This window comes from Heterocephalus glaber, unplaced genomic scaffold (assembly GCF_053883595.1).
Source record: "Heterocephalus glaber isolate CG9 unplaced genomic scaffold, H.glaber_assembly_v1.0 deba00001610, whole genome shotgun sequence".
NCBI classification, from domain to species: Eukaryota; Metazoa; Chordata; class Mammalia; order Rodentia; family Bathyergidae; genus Heterocephalus; species Heterocephalus glaber.
The window spans coordinates 4,649,558-4,661,161 of NW_028258381.1; the positions used below are offsets into that span (position 1 = coordinate 4,649,558).

The 11,604-nt window shown below is 34.4% G+C and overlaps 1 protein-coding gene across 1 annotated transcript in view; it reads right to left on the bottom strand.

The window, feature by feature from the left end:
- Bmp5 (bone morphogenetic protein 5) overlaps positions 1-10,645 on the bottom strand; it is a 141,618-nt gene extending 130,973 nt beyond the window's left edge. Inside the window, exon 1 of the mRNA XM_004868831.3 lies at positions 9,430-10,645. Coding sequence (XP_004868888.1) covers positions 9,430-9,919 — 490 coding nt within the window. The 5' untranslated portion in view covers positions 9,920-10,645. The remainder of the gene's footprint in view (positions 1-9,429) is intronic.
- Positions 10,646-11,604: the final 959 nt, after the last annotated feature.

Here is an 11,604-nt window from a genome sequence, read left to right on the forward strand (position 1 = left end):
TTTAAACAAAAAGCTCCTGGACTAAATAATTATTTGAATAGAAAGCATTTCCTACTTAGAGTTCAGGAGTTTATTCACCTAGATTTTCATCATGGATCAACTTTATAAAAATTAAAACAAAAACAAATTAACTTGTGAAAAGAAGCATTAAAAACTATTCATTTTTTTCTTTCTTTCAGATAGATTTTTAGAGGGTGCTGTTTATTCAACAAAATATATTTTAATTGTACCTTATTCTTTTGGCTTGCAATCAGTATTCTTTTTGTAATGATATATGCAACTAAAGTAAAAGTATAGACTAGGTCCAGGAATCTGACCAAAGTTCCCAGATACACACCACAGAGAAGGCTGCCTAAGGCGCTCACAGACAAGCACTACAGCCAGTCTCATGAGGCTGTGCCATCCACTGACCTTTTCCAGGACACACTAAATGGGGGAACAGATTCTGTCAATGGTCCAACCTGAAGACAGGATCCATGCAATTCAAGGATTCATTTTCTTTTGGATGGAGGAAAAATTATATACAACTTAAAAATTTTCAGTGAGGCATTTATTTGCCAGTTTCTAGTGGAGTGATTGTACGTCTCCTCTAACACCAGTACTCTTCAGAATCTAGTCCAGTAAATGTAGTTGTAGCTGCAGCATTGACCATTTGTTGAATACTTATCTCGTGTAGGCTTTCAGAACTACAGAATAACGAGTTCTAACTACAATCTTGTATTATTGTTTCCACTTTAAAGATTAAAAAAAGTCCATAAAGTGAAATAGTGTGCTCAAGAATATGCAGCTGTTAAATCCAAAGCAGGTTTTCAAACTAGTCTGACACCAAAGCCCTTACGCTTTTTTTTCCTTACACTTTAACTTTATTGAGATAGTGGAGATCAAAATGACTCCTCCTTGCTCAGAGCAAAGAAAATATCTATGAAACATTGTCTTTAAAAGCCTATTTCATTGGTTACTTTCACTTCTTCACCTGCATCAAGGTAATTTGCAGAGCAGCATGCACAATTTTTAAGTTCAACCGTTTTTGTGTTCCACTTTCAATAATTACAGAAAAACAAATAATAATTTTAGAAGTAAAACTATCATTCTTAGCAGTTTTGAAGGGGTCACAGACTACAAAGAGCTCTTCTAATCGATGTTTCTCTGTGATTAAAGGGCAGGAAGATAGTTCTGGCCTCAAGCCTTAGTGGCTGGTTATTTATGAGAATTAAATATCTGAAATACCTACTCCTGCACTAAATTCTGCCTCTCTGGGCCATAGAAAAAAGAATGCTTACCAGGGGAGAGTAAAGGTAACAAACAAGAAAGAAAATAATCCCAATTTACTTCATCCCAATATTATTTTTGCCTGCAACATTAGCTGTGGAATGTGAACGCTACATGTGAGAATATCGTATTATTCCACTCAGAATTCCAAAACTTTAACACACAGTCACAAATCATTTTAGGAGGTATGGCACAGGGTTGAGAATAAATAGGCCTAATGCTTTTTAAAAATGCATAGTTCTTCTCCCTGATGGGAAGTTTTACTTTTTTTTTCTTGCTATACTGGAATCAGACCCAAGGCCTGGTGGATGGTAGGCAAACACTTTACCACTGAGAGCTATATCCTAGCTCTTTTAATTTTATTTTGAAGCACTGTCTCCCTAAGTTTCCCAGGCTGGCCATGAACTTGTGATTCTCTAGCCTCAAACTTTTGAACAACAATGGGGTACAGCCCATGCACCACCATGCCTGGCCCTATTTTGTTTTGTTTTAAATCTCAGTTTGTGGTAAATAGTTTGCTTATTGTATCAGCTGAATTTACTGACCTATATATAACTGAAGGATTTTTTTCAGCATGCCACAGCTGTTTTTATGACTTTACTTCATAAACTCTTGAAGTGATTATTTCATGATAAATTATGATTCTATTTTGAAATTTATCATTAATGAAGATAAAGTACAACATGTACATTGGTAACTTGCACTGAAAATTATGAAATCCTAGAACTCTTATTGACCAAAAAGCCAATTATGCATTTATCCATTTTGCCCAACATCCTTACTTTTTGCCCCATCATGTGTTCTCCACAGTTTGCTACTCTTTTCTCTACATCAAGAGGTTGACTTTCATGCCCTCTGGCTATCACTGAAGACCAACAAACAGGAAACATGGCAGAAAAGTATGGCGCTGGGGTTCATTGCTAGATCTCCCTCTCTGCTCAGTATCTATGGATGGGTGGGTGTTGTCTGTCTCTCCAGACCCACGCAGTATTAGGGCACCTTCTCCACACTGTGACTCTTTTCTACAACTTTGCTAGCTGTTTCTTCCTCCTGCCCAGTAGTCAATTTGAGGAGACTCAAATTACCCAGTTTGTGCATATTGTCTCCTTCCATCAGGGACCCCAATGGGGTTAAAAGGGTGCACAGGACATGGTTCCTGCTGCCTCCACCTGTAATCAAACCTCGGGTCCTGTGGACATATGACCTGTGCTGTTGCACAAAGCCTGGGCTCATAAGGACATTGTGCCTGTTCTAACACTTTGCTGGAGTCTAAAAAAACCATTTTGGAATTGTTAATAGTTTTCAAACAAGGGCTCACACTTTCATTTTTCACTAGGCTTCACAGATTATATAGCTACTCCTGCAAATATGGTACAGATGTTGGATACAAATACAGTTCTCATAACAGTAACAGACATTTATTGAGTTCTTATTGTGTTTCAAATACTGTTCTTACAGTTATATATCTATATCTATCTATCTATCTATCTATATATATATCTCAACTCGGTTAATTTTCTCAACACTCAAAGAGAAAGGTGCTTTGATTATCTGTACTTTTTATATGTGCAACCAGAAGCTCAGACTCTCAAGCAATTTGCTCAGGGTCCCAAGCTAGTAGGTGTGGAAGGTGGGATTCCAGTCCAGGCCTAGGGCTCCCTCTACTCTAGTGTACTTCTGTAGTGGAAGCACAGAGAAGAAAGTACTGAAGTTAATTTGCAATTAAAGCTTAGAGCCATGTGAGGAGTATTATGCCACGGACTTAAGATTCTGGAATGGGACTGTGTCTCGTACACTGAAGAGCCAATCCGAGTCACAACTGAGGCAGAAAATCTGTGCACAACAAATAGTGAATCAGTTATCATCACAGTGTTAAAGTAGCTGAAGCCCTCTGTAAATGTTACAAAAAATTAAATATTTTCTTAATTTTGACATGTCTGACAGTCCTGAATAAAATCTAAATGAGATTTACATCGCTGTTCCTGACTTTTTAAAACTATTTATTCTTAACAACTCCAGGAAACTTCTTTGACAAAAACAATGAAAGTTGTTAACATTTACTTCTTGAAAGAAATTAAATAAACACAGTATTGGAGAGATAATTTAACCAGATTTATTTACTTCTAAAATAATTATTTCTTGTAATGCAAACACCAATACTCCATCACTTATGAAAAGAAAGATGAAAAGACGTATCTCTGTAAAGACAAAGAAGTTTATTGTATTAGAAATTCCTAGATTAATTTCTGTATAAAACTATTCAAACTTATGCAAGGTTTTGATATGTATTACGTAATATTTATTTAATTCATAGCTTCCAAGCAGAGGATAATGCACAGTGTTTGGACATGGTTTCTTACCAAAGTACTAAATTACAAATGACTTTTCTTCCTAACCTATAAATGACTTTTTTATCCCTCATTTTAAACCCTACACACTTTAACAAATTTGTTTCTACCTTTTTAGATTACAATCTATGTACTGCAATTTGGACAAGACTCATATAAACCAGGGATTACTTGATTACACAAATTATTTCAAACATCTCTGTGAAAAGCAGGTGAATACTCCCACCATTATTTTTATCATACTGTCAAACTTTGTGAGCAGAATCTTAAACATCCCAATCTGACACCAAAATCACAACAGATCTCCCCGACCCCAAATAAATGAGCAAGTTGTCAGGGCTGACTAGTGTGCTTTATAGAATATCTTAGCCAAGGGTATTATTTTAAGAGATGAGCAAATGGGGAAACCCCACAGTCCAGCCAATAAAATATGAAGTGAAGGTGCAAAACAGAACTCATAAATATTACTTAGAACAAGGGGTTCATTGTTCCCCTCCAAGGCTCTCAGGGACTGCTGTGATCTCAGGCCCTCTCTGCATCAAGGAAGCCTCTTCTTTTAACCTGTGGTTTTTTTAAGCTGAGCTACTACATTATTTATGACTGTAAATGTGAGTAGCCTGTCTGTACAGTCCTTGTACACACATACTGAGACACACCACACACACACACACACACACACACACACACTGCCACAGTTTCCCCCCTTTTGCATTTTAGTATCTGAGGATGAAAGAGTCCCCAAGAGCTGGTGCGGTTGTGGATGTTGAATTAGCTGCTGTGTCAGTGTGAGGTAGACTGAGGGTTTTCCAGCACAGCCTCCACCTGCACAACTCAAACACTGGTCTTTAATGACTCACTTCATTCATTCCTTTTGTTTAAAGTACTTTTTAAAAACAATTTTATTTCTTACTCTGTCTCCTGTTCACTCTTCTACTCTTCCGGTTATTATTCTTGACCTTCTTGTTCTATTATCGTCTCTTGTGAACTTAAAAAAAGGAAATAATTTCTTCATTGACATGATATGAATATTTTAAAAATATAAGCAAGAGTTCTTTATAAGCTAAGTGGAAATTGAAATGTTTTATTAGTGTTATTTTTGTTAATGTTGTATTCTTTCTTCCTTTCACTTTCCTTTAAATTTGCCCTTTTAAGTTTAAGTTCTTTTATAAAATACTAAAGGCCCCAAAAATCCCCAAACCAATTAAATTTTGTCAGTGACAGCCTCAGGGAGAGATGAGGAGGCAAAAGTATGGGGTGATGGGGAAACAATGGCAGGTCTGGCAGGGGCTGTGCTGTTCTAATGCCCTGGGGACTTCCTTCCCAGTGGGCGGAGGCTGCAACTGGCAGGACCCAACCTTCTCCTTCTCAACTAGAGAGAAAACAGGAGATTGTACCTAAACTTCCAAGCTGGAACTAATTGATTTTCAACAAACCTAAGCCTCTAGCTATGAAGAATCCAGGACCAAAGGCAGACCCCTGGAAGGCAGAGAGTGGCAAAAGAGGGGTGCCCAGAAAGCCTGGGGCTACCAAAGAGGACAGGACAAAGCATGTCAGGGCGGGCAGCAAACAGGAGGCAGAGAAATGAAATTATAGCAGACAGAAGAATGCTGGGAAAGGAGTCAGAGCCAGTGGTTGAGGCAGCCCCAATTCCTCTCAGCCTGTATGCTCTTATTTCTGGTTGTTACTTCTCATTAAACCTTTGAAACTGGCTATTTGTGAGTGGTAATTAAACTTTTCCAAAACATCTTTTAATTAAACTATGATCATATTTATCTCTGTCAGCCAGTGGACAATCAAATAGCTTTAAGGAGAACAACCATCCTTTGGGTCACGTTTCTGAATAAAAATCTTCATTGAAGAAGATAGAAAAAGCTTTCCACCCTTAGCAATGTCATTCTCTTCAAAAGTCACAAGTTTAAAGAATTATTGTCATTTTACCAAATACTAGTATTTACTACTCTGAGCATAACCCAAGAATATGTACTGGAACAACTTTAAATCACCTATCTTCTTATCCCATCCCCCTACTTTAACAAAATGGTGCATGTGTTTATGGGTGTGTTTATGTTACACAAGTGTTAATAACCCTGGTTGGGAGACAACATAGACAGGCATCTCTAGTTAGATTTGTATATAAATATCTTTCCACTGGGCTCTCTAGTCAGCCAAAAACAACAATAAATACCAAGGTGTCTGTCAAGTCTGTCAGTTGAGTACATAAACTTTGTTTTCCTTCCAATTATGAGGAGGCTTTAATGATTTGGAGAAGGAGGGTTTAATTTAAAAATTTTGAAATAATTTTTTCTAACATACTAAATATGTTATAAACATTAAAAAATTAAGCATCATTATTATATACTATTACACTTGAGAATATATATTCTTGAAATATATCTAAAAAAAATTGACTCCAAGTCAACTAATCAGTGAATCAAAAAGCATTTAATAAACTCAAAATTCAACTTTTTCAGAAAAACTCAGAGAAAAAAATGCAGAAGTAAATTTCCTATTTTACTGGTCTTTTGTAATTTCCTCCAAAGCATCTGAAAGGTTATGTCACTTTAGTTATAGTACTAGCATTAAGTAATCAAATAAAAATTAGTTTTTAATTTTTAAAGATCTTAGAAATTGAAAGCATGTAATCTAATCCCTCCTTTCATTTGCATAGGTATTTAATGCATAAACTGTTAGCACTTTCAAAAGAAATGTTGAAGTTAAAAAAAAAACAGAAAGATACTTTTGTTACTACCAAATTAAGTGGTATTGATTAAATAAATTTCCACTGATATTAAGCAGTTTTTGGAAAAAAACAGAATTCAACCTGTAAATTCTCATATTATGAGAATGACAAGGTCTGGCCTAGGGACACTGCATACAAGAGAGTGAGAAGTTCTTCTGTACCCAATCACATTTGTTTCTTCAAGATCAACAAATTGCTAAAATAATATAAAGGTAAAAATAATGTTTAGTTTTAATATAGACATTTGTTTACAGTTAATTTGTTTACATTTTATTTTGTCTACTAACCTCCCTTAAATTTTACACTTGATCTTAGCCAAAAGGCCGAGAAGCGATAACCTCCCTTAAATTTTAAAAGTAGATATTTTGTTAAATATGATTCTAAGTTTGGATTAAATTTAATTGCACTTGATGAGCAAACATTAGAACAAATGTCTTTCTGAATGACAAGTGCAGACGTGACAATATGCAAACATTTTTAAAAAGGTTCTGGTAGATTCTTTCAGTATAATTCACCTTATTATGGGAAATGTCAGCAGATTCTTTCCACATTGTTATTTTAGCCAGGTGACTTCCTCAGGACAAATCCCTTGTTACTGCTAGTTTGACTCATTTGCACTAAGTCTCCACCAACATAGACATCTTTTAAGATACTAAAACAATAAAATTCTCCTGAGTCTTAGAACAACATGAGATATGTTGGAAGTAATGTTTGTTAATGAATGTTTTATTATAAAGCACTGAAATTCTTAGTGCATAATATCATCCTTTTACCTTTCCTCATGAAGTTTGATTTTTTTTTTTTTCCACTATGAAGGGTATATAAAAGTTAAAACTTTTTGTTTTGGTACCCGGCATCGAACTCAGTCAGGACCTTGTGTTGGTGAGGCAGGCACAGTGCCACTGAGCTAAATCTCTGGCCCTAAAAGTTAAAACTTTTTACTAAAAAGGGATTGGTTGTAAGGCTTGGATAGATAAGAAGACATGTTCTAAAGATAACAAAATTGTGGTACAATTTTCCTCCAAGACTATCAGGAGAAACTCACCTACCATCATAATCAGTTTTCAATAATTTCTAATGAGACATTTTGTAATTATTAAAGAAGAAATGATATGGTTTGTCACTGAGGATAAATTCCTCCTCAGCAATGCAAGTATGATAAAAATAAAGTTTTCTAAAGTTTACATTCAATATTATTTCTAAAGAAAAAATGAATAATTATATTTCTTGGTATAGGCAATACAGTTATAAAGTATTTGTTATTAATATGGATAATATAATGAAAATTTCATTCATATAAAAACAGAAGTATTCCTTAGTAATAAAAAAGGATTCTATAATCACTGAATAAAGTTGTTTATTATCATTTTGACTTTCTTATTCTATGTAGGTTCATAAAAAATAATGGCACAAAATTAAAACTCATAATTCTTTTCTAAAATGATAATACATTTCTCATGTAAATGATCAATAAATTACATTACAATAAAATGTATTATTGTGACACAATTATGTTGGAACTGTTGTTTTCTAAAGTATATAGCACATTCTTCTCTGCTAGATTTTAGATGACCTGCACTGATATTTCCAATAAGTTATTTTTTTAATATAAATTATGCTAGATTGGAATTTTTCCCTTAAAATATTGAAGCTAACTTAAATTCTGCAGCAATACTTTAGAAATGTTACAAAGTAAAATGACTCACAATTTCATGCCCTTTGCACTAGGAAAAAGCACTCAAACTAATTTGGAATTAAGCTATATTTAAAAGTTCCAAAAGAAACCTTCTAATTATACACAGAAATAAAGCCCTCCAGAACACCTGATTAGTGCAAAAAATGATGACTTACTAAAACATAATAATGAGAGCTTTGTCTCTCATAACATAAAACATTTGATTTATTAAGCACCTTATCCTTCATGCTAAGATTGTTAAGAGCAAATGAGCAGAACTTATTAAGCAACATATATTATAAAAACATCCATGTGTCATGAAGATTTGTTGCTGTCTGACTTTTCAAAGAATATTTCCATTGAGATATTATATGAGGAAGTTTTTAATTAAGTGTCTAATGAAGCAAGTTGATTTTAAGTCAAAGCAGATTACACTTGTAAAATAAAGTTTTAAAAGTTCTTGCATTAATATTAAAGTTCCCTAATATTTCCAGCTGATTAAATTTGTTGCTAAGTTTTCAGTTTTCAAAAATAAAATATATTCAATTTTATTTTCCTCTGAATATCTAAAGTCATTTTAAGTTGATAATCTCTTTAATATTATTGTGAGAACATTTGATATTGTCACTGTTGAAAAACTACCCTAACTTGCAAATAAGTAAAACATAATTTTTTAAAATTCTTCATTAATATTGTTGCTCCCTACAGAAATTCTCAATTAATTATTTTATCTCAAGTAAAAGGAAAATTTTGTACAGGTAAAGACCATCATAGCATGTTTTACATTTTTTTTGCCTGTGGAAAAAAATCAAGTAGGTATGATATATTTTAATCATTACACTTAAGAAATGTTAAATTGAAACTTCTTTTCTAAAATATGTTTCATGGAATTTTATGATCCCATCCTAGTTTCTTTGATAGTGATATTTTAGGGTATTATTTGATCTTTGCTAATCTCATATCAATATTTTTACAGTAATTGTTCTTTAAATTATTAACAAAAGATGCTTTAGAACGTTGCTTTAACTTTCCCATATGTAAACGCATCTATTTTTTCTTGCTTAAAACATTACTGTATCCTCATAAATTTTCCCTTTTTAGACTATTGCTTTCATTCATTTAAGCTAGGTTGAAATTTTAACAAGCTCTGAAAAGACCCAAATCTACCAAGACTATAACTACTTAAATTTAGCTTTTCCTATTAAATGTATATATGACTTTATTGGCTAAAGCACAATCTTCTATTACATCAACGAAAGAAAAGAAACAGAAGCTGGAGAGGAGAGTTATAGAAAATGACTTTATATAAACATGACCACCTACCAAGCAGCTCCTTTACCATTAGGAAAGCTTCCACCTTGTAAGAGTATAGATTAACAAATAAATGAGCAACATACCTAGGTTGACAAAGCTCATGACCATGTCAGCATCGTTCAGAAAGTTGGTATCCTGGAGGCTGGCCAGAGGAGGACTTTGAGTGGTCAGAGGCGTCGTTCGGGAGAGCTGTGTGCGGCGCGGATACCCATTGGGAGAGGCTGGGTACCCTCTCCTTGCCCCTCTGGCCTCTCCTGCCAGGGATGCCCTCATTGAGTATTCCGCCTCTCCGGTGTTTTCTTCGTTGGCCATGGCATTGTACAGGTTCAGCATGAAGAGAGGTGCGGAGGATGCTTGCTTTCCAGGTGAAAATGGCCTGGGTCTGTGAGGCAAACCCAAGATAGAGAGAATTTCCCTCTGGATTTCCCGTCTTTCGTGGTTCCGTAGTCTTCTATAAATAAAACTGGAGTGAACATGATTGTCTCCCAAACCTCCTTTTGCATAACCCACTAGAACCCAGCAGCTCCAGAGGAAACCCACAATACCCCTAAGCAAAAATACAGTCAGAGGCATTTTTGTCCACAAGCAGAGGTTGATATTTTTAGTCTTTCTTGTCCACTTTTAAAAATATCTCAAGTTCCTAGGAGGCACACTTTCCCAGTAGCTCTAAAAACAGATTTACCTATTCTTCATGACAGTGACGTTTCTGAACACAACATCCTCCCTGATTTTCTTTTCCTATTTTAAATATTTTGGAATGTGTCAAGAGTAATTATTTCTAAGAAAGCTGAAACTCAAGACTTCCAATTATCCACAGTTGTTAAGAACTTTTCCTGCACTGATGTAGCAGAAGACGACTGATATTATTTGATCAGATGACCTATGCATTCCTATATGAATTTATGATAATCAAGCCTTTGGTATTTGAATTAATGAAAGCTGATCTTCTGATAAGCTGTAGCTCCCAAGTTGTCTTCACTTGCTCTTGAGTTCTTCTCAACTCTTGCGCTCTTTACAAAGACAAATGCTGATTTCTGAATCACAGATCTATGCTGATCTGCACCTTGGTGTTGGAATCTATATTTGTCCGGCAGCTTGGTGATAACTTTACCATCTTTTGTATCGTCTTAGTGTAAAATAAGACTCAAGGTTGTACTACTCATGTAAATGTGTTTCCCTGAATTCACTTGAAATCTTTCCTGTAAATCCATTCAATCCCTTCCTTTCTCCTGCTTACTGTTAATTCCACCTCCAGCAGGCACAAATATACCAGCCCTCTTCAAGAGAGATCTAAAGAGTAATGTAAGCACAACCCTGCTGGGAAAGAAGAGGCTTCTCATTGTAATTTGAAACTGGTAAAGCAAAAAGAACTTAACCCTTTTGCTACCAGGAAAGCCTCCATTTTCACAGTTTTATCACCATGCGTCTAACACAGAACAGTGATGTGTGCAGGCTTACAAGTTCCAGGGGGAATAAAAGCCAGCTTTCAAGTAACAAACTGAAAATTGTGCCACCCATTTTATATAGTACTTTTTTAGATCTCTTTCTTTAATGGCACATACTTAATATACTTGTATAAGTGGCTAAGTTAACATAAAATGTCTCCATTTAGTATTTGAGATTATTTCTGCTTTTTAAAAATCCTTAGAGCTCACTTCTTTAAAAATAAAAAGAACAAGTTGAAAATTGAGGTTAATTTGTTATTTCTTAATGACATCTAAATCTTTTTCAAATAAAAGATAACTGATCATTAGGAAATATAGTTTAGCTCCCCAAATAGTAGTTATAATAATTCAATAATGGTGATTAGATAACCTAGCTTTAAGTGTTTTTGCATTATCAGAATTTTAAACAGAAAATATATTCTAATATTTCTTGTTAAGTCAGTACATTTAAATCCAATTATCCTAAGAGGAAGTTTCATAATTCTTAACTTTTAAGTAATTTTATTTGAAATGTAGATGGATATAGAAATAAGATATTTTCTACAAAGTGTACAGTGTACTTTGATTTGGTTTAACCCATGCACATAAACACAAGTCACACTGGAAATCAAATCCTCTTTGCGACTACATGCTGATTGAAATCTGAGTTTCTAAAATTTGATGAGCAAAATGGGGAAAGTGCACACCTTTCCAAAATACCATACTTAATTTGAGGAAATTAGCAAAGTACGTGTTTATCCTTAATGTTTAATGTCTTTAAAATTTGGAAGTCTACAGTATTTTCATGCAGCTAATTTTCCTTATAAGCTCTCA